The sequence below is a fragment of the Coloeus monedula genome, assembly GCF_965178545.1.
Source record: "Coloeus monedula genome assembly, chromosome: 28".
In the NCBI taxonomy this organism is placed as follows: Eukaryota; Metazoa; Chordata; class Aves; order Passeriformes; family Corvidae; genus Coloeus; species Coloeus monedula.
This window is the reverse complement of record NC_138808.1, coordinates 3777420-3795329: the sequence shown is the minus strand read 5'-3', so window position 1 is coordinate 3795329 and position 17910 is coordinate 3777420. Positions and strand designations below refer to the sequence as shown.

The 17910-nt window shown below is 60.4% G+C and overlaps 3 protein-coding genes across 3 annotated transcripts in view; 2 read left to right on the top strand and 1 right to left on the bottom strand.

Annotated features, from left to right (window-relative positions):
• The window catches only part of SNRNP200 (small nuclear ribonucleoprotein U5 subunit 200), a 66137-nt gene extending 61458 nt beyond the window's left edge, over window positions 1-4679 (top strand). The window contains exons 40-45 of the mRNA XM_082298355.1: window positions 325-468; window positions 1282-1458; window positions 1742-1902; window positions 2912-2993; window positions 3308-3400; window positions 4010-4679. Coding sequence (XP_082154481.1) covers window positions 325-468; window positions 1282-1458; window positions 1742-1902; window positions 2912-2993; window positions 3308-3400; window positions 4010-4153 — 801 coding nt within the window. The 3' untranslated portion in view covers window positions 4154-4679. The remainder of the gene's footprint in view (window positions 1-324; window positions 469-1281; window positions 1459-1741; window positions 1903-2911; window positions 2994-3307; window positions 3401-4009) is intronic.
• Window positions 4680-5068: 389 nt separating this feature from the next.
• Window positions 5069-9851, bottom strand: CIAO1 (cytosolic iron-sulfur assembly component 1). Its single transcript, XM_082298365.1, has 7 exons — window positions 9687-9851; window positions 8971-9119; window positions 8177-8288; window positions 7617-7705; window positions 6817-7018; window positions 6347-6434; window positions 5069-6134 (listed from the first exon to the last, which is right to left on the bottom strand). The coding sequence occupies exons 1-7, from the start codon at window positions 9823-9825 to the stop codon at window positions 5891-5893; spliced, it is 1023 nt and encodes a 340-aa protein (XP_082154491.1). The 5' UTR covers window positions 9826-9851; the 3' UTR covers window positions 5069-5890.
• A 426-nt stretch (window positions 9852-10277) lies between these two features.
• On the top strand, window positions 10278-16887 carry TMEM127 (transmembrane protein 127; the record flags this gene model as incomplete). The annotated part of the gene is made up of 3 exons (XM_082298366.1): window positions 10278-11142; window positions 12730-12894; window positions 16580-16887. The coding sequence occupies exons 1-3, from the start codon at window positions 10914-10916 to the stop codon at window positions 16885-16887; spliced, it is 702 nt and encodes a 233-aa protein (XP_082154492.1). The 5' UTR covers window positions 10278-10913.
• Window positions 16888-17910: the final 1023 nt, after the last annotated feature.

Sequence of the window (17910 nt, the reverse complement as noted above, 5' to 3'; positions counted from 1 at the left end):
ATGGATGGGATGGGATGGGATTAATGGGATGGGACTGGGATTGGGATGGATGGGATTGATGTGATGGGACTGGGATTGGAATGGGATGGGATTGGACTGGGATTGGGATGGATGGGATTGATGTGATGGGACTGGGATTGGAATGGGATGGGATGGGATGGGATTGGGATGGATGGGTGGCACGGGCACTCAACGATCCCCACCGTGGTCATTCCACGATCCCAAAACGTTCCTCCCCGCGCCGCCCCCGGGACGAAGCTGCTCCGGGGCTCAGGCGCTGCTCGGAGCGGTCGAGCCCCAAAGGGTTTCTCCTTGACCCCACAGCTGGCCCAGAAGGTGCCCCACAAACTGACCAACCCCAAATTCAACGACCCCCACGTGAAGACCAACCTGCTGCTGCAGGCCCACCTGTCCCGGATGCAGCTGAGCGCGGAGCTGCAGTCGGACACCGAGGAGATCCTCAGCAAGGTGGGAGCCCAGCCCCGAGCACGAGGGATCCCAAATGCATCCCGGGAAAACGGCTGGGATTGGGGCTGGGATCTGGGGGCAGCGAAAGCAGGGTGGGATAACGAGGTGCTGCAGGGATGGCTCCGTCCCACAGGGTCAGGGATGGCTCCATCCCATGGGGTCAGGGATTGCTCCATCCCATGGGGTCAGGGATGGCTCCATCCCACAGGGTCCCCATTCCTCGCTGTGTCCCTTTCCCTGTCCATCCCTGTCCGTGTCCCTGAGCATCCCTTTCCATGTCCCTGACCCATCCCTGTCCCTGTCTGTGTCCCTGTCCCTGACCATCCCTTTCCATGTCCCTGACCCATCCCTATCCCTGTCCATCCCTGTCCGTGTTCCCGTGTCCCTGTCCATCCCTGTCCATCCCTGTCCACCCCTGTCTGTGTTCCCATGTCCGTGTCCGTGTTCCCATGTCCCTGTCCACCCCTGTCTGTGTTCCTGTGTCCGTGTCCGTGTTCCCATGTCCCTGTCCACCCCTGTCTGTGTTCCCATGTCCGTGTCCGTGTTCCCATGTCCCTGTCCACCCCTGTCTGTGTTCCTGTGTCCGTGTCCCTGTCCATCCCTGTCCGTGTTCTCATGTCCCTGTCCACCCCTGTCCCTGTCCGTGTTCCCATATCCCTGTCCCCGACCCCCCCTGTCCGTGTTCCCATGTCCGTGTCCCTGACCCCCCTGTCCGTGTGTCCGTGTCCCTGACCCCCCTGTCCGTGTGTCCGTGTCCCTGACCCCCCCCTGTCCGTGTGTCCGTGTCCCTGACCCCCCTGTCCGTGTGTCCAGGCGATCCGGCTCATCCAGGCCTGTGTGGACGTGCTGTCCAGCAATGGGTGGCTGAGCCCGGCGCTGGCCGCCATGGAGCTGGCCCAGATGGTCACTCAGGCCATGTGGTCCAAGGACTCGTACCTGAAGCAGCTGCCCCACTTCACCTCCGAGCACATCAAGCGCTGCACGGACAAGGTACGGCCCAGGGGACAGCCGGGGACACCCAGGGGACAGCCAGGATACCCAAAATTACTCCCCCAATTAACAAGATCCCCTTAATTATTATATCAATTAACGAGATCCCCCTGCGTCACTCCTCCAATTAACGAGCACCCGCTGAGCTCTGCCGAGGGCTTGGAACCCCCCAGGTTCTTCCACCGATGAACGAAGATCCCCCGAGTTATCCCCCCCCCCCCAATTAACGAGGCGCTAACGAGCTCCTGGGGGGGGTGGGGGTGACGCGTGCCGAACTTGCCAGGGCGTGGAGAGCGTGTTCGACATCATGGAGATGGAGGACGAGGAGCGCACGGCGCTGCTGCAGCTGCCCGAGGCGCAGATCGCCGACGTGGCGCGGTTCTGCAACCGCTACCCCAACATCGAGCTGTCCTACGAGGTGGGGGACAGGGACAGCATCCGCAGGTTTGTGTGGGATCACCGGGATCACTGGGATCATTGGGATGGGAATGGGATGGGATCAGGGTGGTTCTGCAACCGCTACCCCAACATTGAGCTGTCCTACGAGGTGGGGGACAGGGACAGCATCCGCAGGTTTGTGTGGGATCACCGGGATCACCGGGATCACTGGGATGGGATCAGGGTGGTTCTGCAACCGCTACCCCAACATCGAGCTGTCCTATGAGGTGGGGGACAGGGACAGCATCGGCAGGCGGGTCTGGATCGGGGATGGGATCAGGATGGGATTGGGGTGGGATCGGGGTGGGATCAGGGTTGTGGATGGGATCAGGATGGGATCAGGGTGGGATCGGGATGGGATCAGGGTGGGATCAGGGTTGTGGATGGGATCAGGATGGGATCAGGGTGGGATCAGGATGGGATCAGGGTTCTGGATGGGATCAGGATAGGATCAGGGTGGGATCAGGGTGGGATCAGGGTGGGATCAGGGTGGGATCAGGGTTGTGGATGGGATCAGGATGGGATCAGGGTGGAATCAGGATGGGATCAGGGTGGGATCAGGGTGGGATCGGGATAGGATCAGGGTGGGATCGGGGTGGGATCAGGATAGGATCAGGGTGGGATCGGGGTGGGATCAGGATGGGATCAGGGTGGGATCAGGGTGGGATCAGGGTTGTGGATGGGATCAGGATGGGATCAGGGTGGAATCAGGATGGGATCAGGGTAGGATCGGGGTGGGATCAGGATAGGATCAGGGTGGGATCGGGGTGGGATCAGGATGGGATCAGGATGGGATCAGGGTGGGATCAGGGTTGTGGATGGGATCAGGGTGGGATCAGGATGGGATCAGGGTGGGATCAGGGTTGTGGATGGGATCATGGTGGGATCGGGATGGGATCAGGGTGGGATCAGGGTGGGATCAGGGTTGTGGATGGGATCGGGGTGGGATCAGGATGGGATCAGGGTGGGATCAGGGTGGGATCCCGCCGTTGCTGACCCCGCGCTCCGTCCCCAGCGGTGGCCCCGTGGTGGTGCTGGTGCAGCTGGAGCGGGAGGAGGAGGTCACCGGGCCGGTCATCGCCCCCCTGTTCCCACAGGTACCGCAGGGCTGGGCTGGGATGGGATGGGATGGGATGGGACTGTCCCCAAGTCTCAGTGTCCCTGTGTCCGTGTGTCCCTGTCCCTGTGTCCCTGTCCCCGTCCCCGTGGCTAACACAGCCTGGGTGACACAGGGCGCGTGGCACTGAGGTGTCCCTGTGCCCAGCCCTGGTGTCCCCTGAGATGTCTCTTGAGATGTCCCCATGTCCCTGATGTCCCCGCAGAAGCGTGAGGAGGGTGGGTGGGTGGCACAGGGTGGGTGGCAGTGCCCCTGATGTCCCTGATGTCCCTGATGTCCCTGATGTCCCCGCAGAAGCGTGAGGAGGGCTGGTGGGTGGTGATCGGGGACTCCAAGTCCAACAGCCTCATCTCCATCAAACGCCTGACGCTGCAGCAGAAGGCCAAGGTGGGACGGGGGGGTGACACTGGGTGGGTGACACGGGATGGGTGACATGGGATGGGTGACACTGGGTGGGTGACACGGGATGGGTGACACTGGGTGGGTGACACTGGGTGGGTGACACAGCGGGTGATAATGAGGGGGTGACATGGGGGGTGTCACCAAGGTGCCACAGTGGGGTGACACTGGGTGGGTGACAAAGAGGTGACACTGGGGGTGGTAATGGAGGGGGGTGACACCGGGGGGTAACACAGGGGTGCCATGATGGGGGTGCCATGGTGGGGGTGACACTGAGGGTGACACTGAGGGTGACACAGGGGTGCCATGGCAGGGGTGACACAGGGGGTGACACAGGGGTGCCATGATGGGGGTGCCATGGTGGGGGTGACACTGAGGGTGACACAGGGGGTGACACAGGGGTGCCATGGCAGGGGTGACACAGGGGTGACACGGGGGTGCCATGATGGGGGTGCCCTGGTGGGGGTGACACTGAGGGTGACACTGAGGGTGACACGGGGGTGCCATGGCGGGGGTGACACCGAGGGTGACACGGAGAGGCTGCCCCGGGCTGGGTGCCACCGAGGTGCCACCGAGGTGCCACCACCACCCCTGCAGGTGAAGCTGGACTTCGTGGCGCCGGCAGCGGGCACCCAGCACTACACCCTGTACTTCATGAGCGACGCCTACATGGGCTGCGACCAGGAGTACAAGTTCAGCGTGGACGTCAAGGAGGCCGAGAGTGACAGCGACTCTGACTGAGCCCCAAAAAAACCCCAACGTGTTGAAAAGTGCCAGCAAAATCCCAGCAGAATCCCAGCAAATCCCACAAGAATCCAAAAAAAAAAACCCACCCCAAAATATTGAAAAAATCCCAGAAAAGTCCCAGAAAAACCCCAGAAAAATCCCATCAGAATCCCATAAAATCCCAGCAAATCCCACAAGAATTCAAAAAAAACCACCCCAAAATATTGAAAAATCCCAGAAAAATCCCAGCAGAATCCCATCAAATCCCATCAGAATCCCATCAGAATCCCATCAAATCCCAGTAAATCCCATCAAATCCCATCAAATCCCATCAGAATCCCAGCAAATCCCAGAAAAAAAAACCCCAAACCCAAAATATCGTAAAATCTCATAAAAATCCCATAAAATACTATAAAAATCCCATAAAACCCCCTGAAAATCCCATAAAATGCCCCCAGTTCCCCCTCCCGCGTTCCCGTTGGCTTTCGGGGATGTTTTGTACAGAGCTTTTTTTTAGGTTGGAATAAACTTCGGGATCCGACTCGGCCTCGGTGCTGTGGGGGGAAAGGGGCCCCGAATTCCCGGATCCCAAACTCCCAGACCCTGAACTCCTGGATCCCAAACATTTGGATCCTTCATTCCTGGATCCCAAATTCCCAGATCCCAAACTAATGGATCCCAAATACTATTGATCCCGAACTCCTGGATGCCAAATTCCTGCATCCCAAACATTTGGACCCCAAACTCCCAGATCCCAAATTCCCATATCCCAAACTCCCGGATCCCAAACTCCCGGACCCCAAACATTTGGATCCCAAATTCTTTGATCCCAAACTCTTTGATCCCAAATTCCTGCACCCCAAACTCCTTCAGGCCCCTTGGGGGTTCCAGGCTGACCCCAAACCCCTGGGGAAGGGAAGAGCCGAGGGATTTTCCCAGGAAATCGTTGGATTTATTTGGTTTGGGGCACAAAGTCCCACCTGGATCCCATTTGGGGATCCCAAACCCGCCCTGACCCTGATCCCGATGATCCCGACCCCGCAGCGTCCGAATGGGGAGGGAGGGGAGGCTGGGGGACACCTGGGGGGTCCTGGGGGACACTGGGGGGGTCCCAAAGGCCATGGGAGGGTCCTGGGAGACACGAGGAGGACACTGAGATGTCCTGGAGGTCACAAGCTGCTCCTGGAGGCCATGGGAGGGTCCTGGAGGCCACAAGAAGGGCCCTGGGTGACACTGAGATGTCCTGGGGGACACTGGGAGGGTCCCAAAGGCCACAGGGGGGTCCTGGAGGGTGTCGGGGAGGATCCTGGAGGCCACAGGAAGCTCCTGGGGGGGACCTGGGTGGGTGGGGGGTGGTCCTGGAGGACACTGGGAGGGTCCTGGGGAACACGAGGAGGTCCCGGAACACACCGGGTGGTCTTGGCAAGCATGGGAGGGGTCTTGGATGCCACCGAGAAGTCCTGGAGGCCACAGGGTCATCCTGGAGGCCACAGGGTCATCCTGGAGGCCATGAGAGGCTCCTGGAGATCACTGGATCATCCTGGAGGTCACAGGGTCATCCTGGAGGCCATGAGAGGCTCCTGGAGGCCACTGGATCATCCTGGAGGCCATGAGAGACTCCTGGAGGCCACTGGATCATCCTGGAGGCCAAGAGAGGCTCCTGGAGGCCACTGGATCATCCTGGAGGCCAAGAGAGGCTCCTGGAGGCCACTGGATCATCCTGGAGGCCACGAGAGGCTCCTGGAGGTGCCCTCAGAGCCCCTCGGGCCGCTGGTAGCGCCAGAAGGCGATGTCGCCGTCGTCCCCGCAGGACGCCAGCAGCCCCGGCTCCCGCGGGTGCCAGGCCACGCCGTTGACGTCCTGGGCGTGTGCCCGCGGCACGTGGGCGGCCAGGCTGAAGGTGACCGGGCACCCCGGGGACGCCGGGGTCACCTCCTCGAACACCCGCACGGCGTCGTCGCCGCACGCCGTGGCCACCGCGCCCGTCAGGTGGCACCTGCGGGGACAGCGAGGGCACGGGGTCAGCGGGCACTGGAGGGGTCACCGGGGTCAGCGGGCACCCAGAGGGGTCACCGGGGTCACCAGGGCGGGGAGGGGGTCCCAGTGAGGTGGCACCTGGAGGGGTCACAGGGAGGGGACGGGGCCCCGGTGAGGTGTCCCCAGATGCCCCCCAGATGCCCCCAGGTGTCCCCAGATGCCCCCACTGACCAGGCCACGTCGTAGATGGTGCGCCCGTGGTACCCCGACAGGGTGCAGACGCATTTCCAGCTGGGCTCGGAGCGGCTGCACGGCACACCTGGGACAGGGGGGGATGGGGGGGACAGGAGGGGACAGGGGGGGACACGGGGCCATGTCAGGGACATTGGAGACAGCAGGGTCCTCCCCCTCTCCCCTCCTTCCCTCTCCTTCCTCTCATTTTCCTCTTTTCCTTCGTTTTGTCCTTTCCCTCTCTCTCTTTTTCTTTCCTCTTTCTCTCCTCTCTCCTTTTTCCCTCTCCCTCCCTTTCTTTCCTCCTCTCTCTTTTTTCCTTCTCCCTCTCCATCTTTTCTCCTCCCTTTTTTTCATTCCCTCTCCCTTTCCTTTTCCCTTCCCTTCCCTTTTTCCTCTCCCTTTTGTTCCCCTCTCCCCCTCCCCGTTCCCTCTCCCCATCTCCATTCCCATCCCCTCTGTCCCCTCACCCTCCTCGTTGCCCTCCTCGAAGCGCTGCCACACGCGCAGGGTCCGGTCATCGCTGCAGGACACCAGGCGCTGGCCGGAGCGCTCCCAGGCCACTGCCCACACGGTGGACTCGTGCCCCTCCAGGGTGGCACAGCACACCCAGTCGTCCTCCTCCTCCCGGTACAGCCGCACCGTGTCGTCGTAGCTGGCACTGGCCAGGAGCTGGGCACGGGGGGGACACGGGGGGGGCTGAACTCTGCAGTGGCGGCAGCTGGGATGAGACCCCAGCAGGGTTTGGGGTCCCTGGGGGTCCTTGGGGGTCTCAGGATAGGGCTCTGGCAGGGTTTGGGGTCTCTGGGGTCTCAGAAAGGGGTCCTGGCAGGGTTTGGGGTCTCTGGGGTCTCTGGGGTTCCAGAATGGGGTCCTGGCAGGGTTTGGGGTCTCTGGGGGTCCTTGGGGGGTCTCAGGACGGGGTCCTGGCAGGGTTTGGGGGTCCCTGAGGGTCTCTGGGGGTCTCAGGATGGGGCTCTGGCAGGGTTTGGGGTCCCTGGGGGTCCTTGGGGGGTCTCAGGACGGGGTCCTGGCAGGGTTTGGGGTCTCTGAGGGTCTCTGGGGGTCTCAGGATGGAGCTCTGACAGCATTTGAAGGTCCCTGGGGGTCTCAGGATGGGGCCCTGGCAGGGTTTGGGGTCTCTGGAGGTCTCTGGGGGTCCCTGGGGTCTCAGGTTTGGGATCCCTGAGGGTCCCTGAGGGTCTCAGGATGGGGCCCTGGCAGGATTTGGGGTCCCTGGGGGTCCTGGGGGTCCCGGGGTGCCCCTCACCTCCTGGCTGGGGTGCCACACCACGTGCTTGACATCCTGCGTGTGGGCGTTGAGGACGCTGACGCACTCGTACTCCTCCTCCTCGTCCACTGCGGCGGGGCCAGGGGGTCAGCGGGGGTCAGCAGGGGTCAGTGGGGGTCAGGGGGGTCAGCAGGGGTCAGTGGGGGTCAGCAGGGGTCAGTGGGGGTCAGCGGGGTCAGGGGGGTCAGCAGGGGTCAGGGGGGTCAGCAGTGGTCAGCACTGGTCAGCACTGTCCAGCAGTGGTCAGCAGCGGTTGGGGGGGTCAGCAGTGGCCAGCAGTGGTTGGGGGGGTCAGCAGTGTGCAGCAGTGGCCAGCAGTGTGCAGCAGTGTGCAGCAGTGTGCAGCAGTGGCCAGCAGTGTGCAGCAGTGGCCAGCAGTGGTCAGCAGCGGTTGGGGGGGTCAGCAGTGGCCAGCAGTGGTTGGGGGGGTCAGCAGTGGCCAGCAGTGGCCAGCAGTGTGCAGCAGTGTGCAGCAGTGGCCAGCAGTGGCCAGCAGTGTGCAGCAGTGGCCAGCAGTGGCCAGCTGTCCGGCCGCTCACCTTCCCACACCCAGACGCTCTTGTCGCGGCTGCAGGTGGCCAGCAGTGACCCCGAGGGGGCCCAGGCCACCGACTTCACCTCGTTCTCGTGGCCCTCCAGAGTGGCCACCACCTGCGGGGGAGGGGCCGTGGGTGGGGGGGGGGACCCCGAAACCCGCCCGGGGTGGGGGGAGGGGAATTGGGGGGGGTCCAGGGGGATTTGGGGGGAATTTGGGGGCATTTGGGGGCATTTGGGGGGAATTTGGGGGCATTTGGGGGGAATTTGGGGTGGCCAAGGAGGTGGGAGGGACCCCCAAAATCTGCCTGGGTGGGGGGGAGGGGAATTGGGGGGTCCAGGGGGATTTGGGGGGGTCTGGGGGGAATTTGGGGGGGAATTTGAGGGTCTGGGGGGGGGTCGGGCAGAGTTTTGGGGGTTCTGGGGGGAATTTGGGGGTTCTGGGGGGGGTCGGGCAGAGTTTTGGGGGTTCTGGGGGGAATTTGGGGGTCGGGGGGGGTCGGGCAGAGTTTTGGGGGTTCTGGGGGGAATTTGGGGGTCTGGGGGGGGTCGGGCAGAGTTTTGGGGGTTCTGGGGGGGTCGGGCAGAGTTTTGGGGGTTCGGGGGGGAATTTGGGGGTCTGGGGGGGGTCGGGCAGAGTTTTGGGGGTTCTGGGGGGGTCGGGCAGAGTTTTGGGGGTTCTGGGGGGAATTTGGGGGTCTGGGGGGGGTCGGGCAGAGTTTTGGGGGTTCTGGGGGGGTCGGGCAGAGTTTTGGGGGCTCGGGGGGTCCCGGGCGGGCAGCGGGGGGAGGGCTCTGACCTCGAAGGCGCCGTCCTGGCGCTTCCAGACGCACGTGGTGCCATCGAAGCTGGCCGAGGCCAGGTAGTGGCCACAGGGCGACCAGGCCACCCTGCGCACGGTGCGCTGGTGCCCGTCGGCCAGCACCGCCCGGCACGCCCAGCCCGAGCCTGGGGACACCGGGGGGACACGGGACCCTCTCAGCCCCGCACGCCCCGGGCCCCGCGGACCGACCGGAGCAGCCCGGCCCCGGCCCCGTTCTCCCCCAGACCCGCCCGGTCCCGGTCCCGGTCCCCGCTCACCCTCCTGGTCCCGGTCCCGGTCGCCACTCACTCTCCCGGCCCCACACCCGCACGGTCCCGCTCCCGGTCCCGGTGCCCGCTCACCCTCCCGGTGCCCCCTCCCGGTCCCGTTTCCCGTTCCCCCTCCCGGCCCCCATCCCGCTCCCGGTCCCGTTCCCCGGTCCCGTTCCCCGTTCCCCGGTCCCGGTCCCGTTCCCCGCTCACCCTCCCGTTCCCCGTTCCCCGGTCCCGGTCCCGTTCCCCGCTCACCCTCCCGTTCCCCGTTCCCCGGTCCCCGGTCCCGGTTCCGTTCCCCGCTCACCCTCCCGTTCCCCGGTCCCGTTCCCCGTTCCCCGTTCCCGGTCCCGTTCCCCGCTCACCCTCCCGTTCCCCGGTCCCGGTCCCGTTCCCCGCTCACCCTCCCGTTCCCCGTTCCCGGTCCCGTTCCCCGCTCACCCTCGCGGCCCCACACGCGCACGGTGCGGTCTCCGCCGCAGGACGCGAGCAGGGCCCCGCCGGGGCTCCAGGCCAGGGCCCAGCAGCGCGACTCGGGGTGCGCGGGGACCCGGCCGAGCAGCGCCAGCGCCTCGGGCATGGCGGCACCGGGGCGGCAGCGGAGCCGGAACCGGAACCGCCCGCACCGGAACCGGAACCGAACCGGAACCGGAACTGCGGCGGCCGGGGCGGGGCCGCTGGGGAGGGCTCGGAGCCGCTGCCGGGCCCGGGCCGGGATCGGGGCGCCTGCGGCCGCTGCCGCTGCTGCCGGGCCGGGATCGGCTGTCCCGGGCCGCTGCCGGGCACGCGGAACCGGTACCGGTTCTCCCGGGGCCGCTGCCGGGGGGCTCGGGTCGGTGTCGGGGCGGTTCGGAGCGCCCGGGAGCGGTACCGGGGATCGGGGGCGGCTCTGGGGGCAGCGCGATCGGGGCGGGGGGACTCGGGCCGGGCTCGGGAGCGCGGCCGGGGAACCCCGGGAGGGTGTCGGGGGTCCCGGAGCCGGTCCCGGCTATCCCTGGGCGAGTGTCGGTGACGGGGCGAGTGTCCGTGACTCGGGGCGAGTGTCGGTGACTCGGGGCGAGTGTCGGTGACTCGGGGCGGTCCCGGTGACTCGGGGCGGGTGTCGGTGACCCGGGGCGGGTGTCGGTGACCCGGGGCGAGTGTCGGTGACTCGGGGCGAGTGTCGGTGACTCGGAGCCGGTCCCGGTGACTCGGGGCGGGTCCCGGTGACTCGGGGCGGTACCGGTGACCCGGGGCGAGTGTCGGTGACTCGGAGCCGGTCCCGGTGACCCGGGGCGAGTGTCGGTGACTCGGGGCGAGTGTCGGTGACTCGGAGCCGGTCCCGGTGACTCGGGGCGAGTGTCGGTGACTCGGGGCGAGTGTCGGTGACCCGGAGCGGGTGTTGGTTATCCCTGGGCCGGTCCCGGTCACCCGGAGCCGGTCCCAGTGACCGGGGCCGGGTGTCGCTGGCCCAGCGCGGGTGTCGCTGCCCCGGAGCCGGTATCGCTTATCCCGCAGCCTCTCCCGGTGCCCGTAGCCGCTCGGGCCGCTCCCGGAGCCGGTACCGGTTATCCCATAGCCGCTCCCAGTGCCCGTAACCGCTCGCGCCGCTCCCGGTGCCCGCTCCCGGTGCCCGCTCCCGGTGCTCGTAGCCTCTCCCGGTGCCCGCAGCCTCTCCCGGTGCCCGCCATGTACGCGGCGGGCCCGGTGGCGGCGGGCGGGCGGCGGCGGCGGGGCGCGGTGCCCAAGCAGCCGGAGCGCAGCCTGGCCTCGGCGCTGCCCGGCGCTCTGTCCATCACCGCGCTCTGCACCGCGCTGGCCGAGCCCGCCTGGCTGCGCATCCACGGCGGCACCTGCGCCCGCCAGGAGCTGGGGGTGCCCGACGTGCTGGGCCCCGTGCGCCCCGAGCTGCTGCGAGGTGAGCGAGCGCTGCCCGCCGGGCACTCCTGGGCCCTTCCAGATCCTTCTGTGCCCTTCCGTGCCCTCCTGTGCCCTTCCAGATCCTCCTGTGCCCTTCCGTGCCCTCCTGGGCCCTTCCAGATCCTTCTGTGCTCTTCCAGATCCTTCTGTGCCCACCGGGACCCTCCTGGGCCCTTCCAGATCCTTCTGTGCCCACCGGGACCCTCCTGGGCCCTTCCAGATCCTTCTGTGCCCACCGGGACCCTCCTGTGCCCTCCTGTGCCCTTCTAGATCCTTCTGTGCCCTTCCAGATCCTTCTGTGCCCACCGGGACCCTCCTGGGCCCTTCCAGATCCTTCTGTGCCCACCGGGACCCTCCTGTGCCCTCCTGGGCCCTTCCAGATCCTTCTGTGCCCACCGGGACCCTCCTGTGCCCTTCCAGATCCTTCTGTGCCCACCGGGACCCTCCTGTGCCCTCCTGTGCCCTTCTAGATCCTTCTGTGCCCTTCCAGATCCTTCTGTGCCCACCGGGACCCTCCTGTGCCCTCCTGGGCCCTTCCAGATCCTTCTGTGCCCACCGGGACCCTCCTGTGCCCTCCCGTGCCCACCAGGACCCTCCTGTGCCCTTCCAGATCCTTCTGTGCCTTTACAGATCCTTTCATGCCCTCCCGTGCCCTTCCAGGTCCTTTCGTGCCTGCTGGGACCCACCTGTGCCCTTCTGTGCCCTCCTGTGCCCTTCCAGATCCTTCTGTGCCCTCCCAGGTCCTTCCGTGCCCTCCTGTGCCCTTCCAGGTCCTTCCGTACCCGCCGGGACCCTCCCGTGCCCTTCCAGGTCTTTCCAGATCCTTCCGTGTCCTCCTGTGCCCTTCTGTGCCTTCCTGTGCCCACCTGTGCCCTTCCAGACCCTTCCAGGTCCTTCCGTGCCCTTCCAGGACCCTCCCGTGCCCTTCCAGGTCCTTCCGTGTCCTTCCCTGTCCCCCCTCACTTGGGAATTTTTTTGGGTGGAAAAGCGGAGTTTTGGGGTTTTCTTTGTGACTTTTAAGTGGAAAAGTGGAATTTGTGGGGTGGAAAAGTGGAATTTTTGGGGGTTTTTTTTTGGGTGGAAAAGGGGATTTTTTTGGGGTTTTTTTGGGTGGAAAAGGGGGTTTTTTTGGGTGGAAAAGGGGGTTTTTTGGGGGGGGGGGATTTTTTGGGTGGAAAAGGGGATTTTTCTGGGGTTTTTTTTTGGGTGGAAAAGGGGAGGTTTTGCAGGATTTTTTTGGGTAGAAAAGGGGATTTTTTTTGGGGGGGATTTTTGGGTGGAGAAGCGCATTTTTTTGCGGGATTTCACGGGCAGGAAATTGGATTTTTGGGCAGAAAAGCAGATGTTTGGGGGGGAATTCCTTCGCGTGACAAAAAGAGGAACTTCAGGACACAAAAGCGGATTTTCCTGGGTGCCAAATCCCATTTTTGGGGGGTGGAAACCTTGACGTTTTGGGGCGGAAAAGCGGCGTTTGGGGGCGTTTTTTGGAGGGGAGATCGGCTTTTGGGTTGGGAACTCGGCTTTTTTCTCCCGCTGACGCCGTTTTTTGCCCGTTTTTGCCCGTTTTGGCCCCGTTTCTGCCCAGATTTCTGCATGAACCCGCAGACGGTGCTGCTGCTCCGCGTCATCGCCGCCTTCTGCTTCCTGGGCATCCTGTGCAGCCTGGGCGCCTTCCTGCTCGACGTCTTCGGGCCCAAGCACCCGGCGCTGAAGATCACCCGGCGCTACGCCTTCGCCCACATCCTCACGGGTGGGGTGATGCCCGAAATCCGCCCAAAATCCCCCAAAAATCCCCAGAAAAACGCTCCGAAATAGCCCCAAAATCCGCCCGAAATCCCCCAAAAAATCCCCAGGAAAATGCTCCAAAATCCGCCCGAAATCCCCCAAAAAATCCCCAGGAAAATGCTCCGAAATAGCCCCGAAATCCACCCGAAATCCCCCAAAAATCCCCAGAAAAATGCTCCGAAATAGCCCCAAAATCCGCCCGAAATCCCCAAAAAAATCCCCAGAAAAACGCTCCGAAATAGCCCCAAAATCCGCCCGAAATCCCCCAAAAAATCCCCAGAAAAATGCTCCGAAATAGCCCCGAAATCCACCCGAAATCCCCCAAAAATCCCCAGAAAAATGCTCCGAAATAGCCCCAAAATCCGCCCGAAATCCCCCAAAAATCCCCAGAAAAACGCTCCGAAATAGCCCCAAAATCCGCCCGAAATCCCCCAAAAAATCCCCAGAAAAATGCTCCGAAATAGCCCCAAAATCCGCCCGAAATCCCCCAAAAATCCCCAGAAAAACGCTCCGAAATAGCCGCAAAATCCGCCCGAAATCCCCCAAAAAATCCCCAGGAAAATGCTCCGAAATAGCCCCAAAATCCACCCGAAATCCCCCAAAAAATCCCCAGAAAAATGCTCCGAAATAGCCCCAAAATCCGCCCGAAATCCCCCAAAAAATCCCCAGGAAAATGCTCCGAAATAGCCCCAAAATCCGCCCGAAATCCCCCAAAAAATCCCCCCCAAAAATCCCCCTGAAATCCCCAAAAAAATCCCCAGAAAAATGCTCCGAAATAGCCCCAAAATCCGCCCGAAATTCCCCAAAAAAATCCCCAGAAAAATGCTCCGAAAGAGCCCCAAAAAAATCCCCAAAAATCCCTCCGAAATCCCAAAAAAAATCCCCCAAAAAATCCGCCCGAAATCCCCAAAAAAATCCCCAGAAAAATGCTCCGAAATAGCCCCAAAAAATCCCCCAAAATCCCCCCGAAATCCCCAAAAAATCCCCACAAAAATGCTCTGAAATAGCCCCAAAATTCCCCCCAAAAAAATCCCCAGAAAAATGCTCCGAAATAGCCCCAAAATCCGCCCGAAATCCCAAAAAAAATCCCCACAAAAATCCCCCCAAAATTTCTCCGAAATACCCCAAAATCCCCCTGAAAAATCCCAAAAAATCCCCCTGAAATCCCAAAAAAATCCCCCCAAAATCCCCCAAAAAATCTCCACGAAAATGATCCAAAATAGCCCCAGAGTCCCCCCAAAATCCCAAAAGATCCCCCCAAAAAATCCCCCAAAATCCCAAAAAACCCCCAAAAATCCCCAAAAATCCCCCCAAAAAACCCCAAAAATTCCCCAGAAACCCCAAAAATCCCCTAAAAACCCGAAAAAACTCCCAAAACCCTCCAAAACATCCCCCAAAATTCCCCAAGAAACCCTAAAAACCCCAAAAATCCCCCAAAATCCCCCCAAAATCTCCCAAAAAACCCCAAAATCCCCCAAAAAACCCCAAAATCCCCCATTCCCGACCTTTGCTCCCACCCAGATCCAGTTTTTCCCTGACTTTTCTCTCCTTTTCCTGGTGTTTTTCCCGGTTTTTCCCCCAAATTTCCCCCATCCCAATTTTCCCTTCCCTGGCTTCATTTCCCCCCCATTTTTTCCCATTTTTCCATATTTTTCCCCCATTTTTTCATGCTTTTTTTCCCATTTTTCCATCGGTTTTTTCCCATTTCCCCCCATTTTTCCCCCATTTTTTCATGGTTTTTTTCCCATTTTTCCATGTTTTTCCCCCATTTTTCCATGGTTTTTCCCCATTTTTCCATGGGTTTTGTTGCCATTTTTCATGGGTTTTTCCCCATTTTTCCAAGGTTTTTTCCCATTTTTTCATGGCTTTTCCCCCTATTTTTTCATGCTTTTTTTCCCTTTTTTTCCTATTTTTTTCCCATTTCCCCTCATTTTTCCCATTTTCTCCCTCCCAATCAAACCCATTTTTCCATGGGTTTTTTTCCCATTTTTTCCTTTTTCTTCCCCCCCTTTTTCCCTATTTTTCCCCCATTTTCTCCCACCCAATCGAACCCATTTTTCCCCATTTCCCCTGGTTTTTTGCCATTTTCTCTCTCCCAATCAAACCCGTTTTTCCATGGTTTTTTTCTCTTTTTCCCCATTTTTTCCCCATTTTTCCCCATTTCCCCCCAGTTCTCCAATGCGCCACCGGGATCGGTTTCTGCTCCTGGGCCTTGGAGCTCCTGGAGACCCCAAACCCCCATTTTTTCCCATGTTTTTTCCATTTTTCCCAATTTCCCCCATTCTTTCTCCCAATCTAACCCATTTTTTTCCCTTTTTTCCCATTTCCCCCCATTTTCCCCATTCTTTCTCCCAGTCTAACCCATTTTTTCCCATTTTTCCCCATTCTCTCTCCCAATCTAACCTTTTTTTTTTCTCTTTTTCCTCATCTTTCCCCATTTCCCCCCATTTTTCCCCATTCTCTCTCCCAATCTAACCCATTTTTTTCTCTTTTTCCCCATTTTTCCCCATTTTCCCCCAGTTCTCCAATGCGCCACCGGGATCGGTTTCTGCTCCTGGGCCTCGGAGCTCCTGGAGACCCCAAACCCCCATTTTTTCCCATGTTTTTTCCATTTTTTCCCAATTTCCCCATTCTCTCTCCCAATCTAACCCATTTTTTTCCCTTTTTTCCCATTTCCCCCCATTTCCCCATTTTCCCCATTCTTTCTCCCAATCTAACCCATTTTTTTTCCCTTTTTTCCCATTTCCCCCCATTTCCCAATTTCCCCCATTCTCTCTCCCAATCTAACCCATTTTTTTCTCTTTTTCCTCATCTTTCCCCATTTCCCCCCATTTTTCCCCATTCTCTCTCCCAATCTAACCCTTTTTTTTTTCTCTTTCTCCCCATTTTTTCCCCATTTTCCCCCATTTCCCCCCAGTTCTCCAATGCGCCACCGTCATCGGTTTCTGCTCCTGGGCCTCGGAGCTGCTCCTGGAGACCCCAAACCTCCATTTTTTCTCATTCTCTCTCCCAAACTCCCCATTTTTTCCCAATTTCCCCCATTCTCTCTCCCAATCTAACCCATTTTTTTTCTCTTTTTCCCCATTTCCCCCAGTTCTCCAATGCGCCGCTGTAATCGGTTTCTGCTCCTGGGCCTCGGAGCTGCTCCTGGAGACCCCAAACCCCCATTTTTTCTCATTCTCTCTCCCAAACTCCCCATTTCCCCCCATTTTCCCCATTCTCTCTCCCAATCTAACCCTTTTTTTTTCTCTTTTTCCCCATTTTCCCCCATTTCCCAGTTCTCCAATGCGCCACCGGGATCGGTTTCTGCTCCTGGGCCTTGGAGCTCCTGGAGACCCCAAACCCCCATTTTTTCCCATGTTTTTTCCATTTTTCCCCATTTTCCCCATTCTTTCTCCCAATCTAACCCATTTTTTTCCCTTTTTCCCCATTTCCCCCCATTTCCCCCCAGTTCTCCAATGCGCCACCGGGATCGGTTTCTGCTCCTGGGCCTCGGAGCTGCTCCTGGAGACCCCAAACCCCCATTTTTTCCCATTCTCTCTCCCAAACTCACCATTTCCCCCCAATTTTCCCCATTCTCTCTCCCAATCTAACCCATTTTTTTTTCTCTTTTTCCCCATTTCCCCCCATTTCCCCCCATTTCCCCCCAGTTCTCCAATGCGCCACCGTCATCGGTTTCTGCTACTGGGCCTCGGAGCTGCTCCTGGCGCAGCAGCAGCAGCACAAGAAGTACCACGGCTCGCAGGTGTTCGTCACCTTTGCCGTCAGCTTCTACCTGGTGGCCGGCGCCGGCGGCGCCTCCATCCTGGCCACGGCGGCCAATCTGCTCCGCCATTATCCCAGCGAGGAGGAGGAGCAGGCGCTGGAATTGCTCTCGGAGATGGAGGAGGCCGAGCCCTACGGCGCCGACTACGAGGTGGTCAATCAGTTCCAGCCGCCGCCCGCCTACACGCCCTGAGCGGGCTCGCGGAGGGATGGGGTGGGGTGAGGAGGGATCTGGAGATGCTGCGGGGGACGATTGGTTGGGGTGGATCCTGGGAGTTCTTCCAGGGATGGATTGGTCTGGATGGATCCTGGGAGTTCTTCCAGGGATGGATTGGTCTGGATGGATCCTGGGAGTTCTTCCAGGGGTGGATTTCTCCAGGTGGATCCCAGAAGCTTTTCTAGCAAAGGATTGGTCTGGGCAGATCCCAGGAGCTCCTCCAGGGATGGACTTTTCCAGGTGGATCCCAGGAGCTCCTCCAGGGATGGACTTTTCCAGGTGAATCCCAGGAGCTCCTCCAGGGAAGGACTTTTCCAGGTGGATCCTGAGAGCTCTCCCACAGATGGATCTCTCCAGGTGGATCCCAGAAGCTTTTCCAGCAAAGGATTGGTCTGGGCAGATCCCAGGAGCTCCTCCAGGGAAGGACTTTTCCAGGTGGATCCCAGGAGCTCCTCCAGGGAAGGACTTTTCCAGGTGGATCCCAGAAGCTTTTCCAGCACTGGATTGGTCTGGATGGATCCTGGGAGTTCTTCCAGGGATGGATTTCTCCAGGTGGATCCCAGAAGCTTTTCTAGCAAAGGATTGGTCTGGGCAGATCCCAGGAGCTCCTCCAGGGAAGGACTTTTCCAGGTGGATCCTGAGAGCTGTTCCAGGGAAGGACTTTTCCAGGTGGATCCCAGAAGCTTTTCCAGCAAAGGATTGGTCTGGGCAGATCCCGGGAGCTGTTCCAGGGATGGACTTTTCCAGGTGGATCCCAGAAACTCTTCCAGGGAAGGACTTTTCCAGGTGGATCCCAGAAGCTTTTCCAGCACTGGATTGCTCTGAATGGATCCCAGGAGCTCCTCCAGGGATGGATTTCTCCAGGTGGATCCCAGGAATTTTCCCAGTAAAGGATTGGTCTGGGCAGATCCCAGGAGCTCTTCCAGGGATGGATCTCTCCAGGTGGATCCCAGGAGCTCTCCCAGGGAAGGACTTTTCCAGATGGATCCCAGGGAAGGA

What these genes read in the sequence shown, in the direction of transcription:
- CIAO1 (XM_082298365.1), bottom strand. Translation starts at nt 9,825, where the DNA reads ATGCCCGAGGCGCTGGCGCTGCTCGGCCGGGTCCCCGCGCACCCCGAG. An exon ending in TGTGGCACCCCAGCCAGGAG is followed by an intron (nt 7,019 to 7,616) that starts GTGAGGGGCACC and finishes CCCCGTGCCCAG; the next exon opens with CTCCTGGCCAGTGCCAGCTA. An exon ending in ACCATCTACGACGTGGCCTG is followed by an intron (nt 6,135 to 6,346) that starts GTCAGTGGGGGC and finishes CTGTCCCCGCAG; the next exon opens with GTGCCACCTGACGGGCGCGG.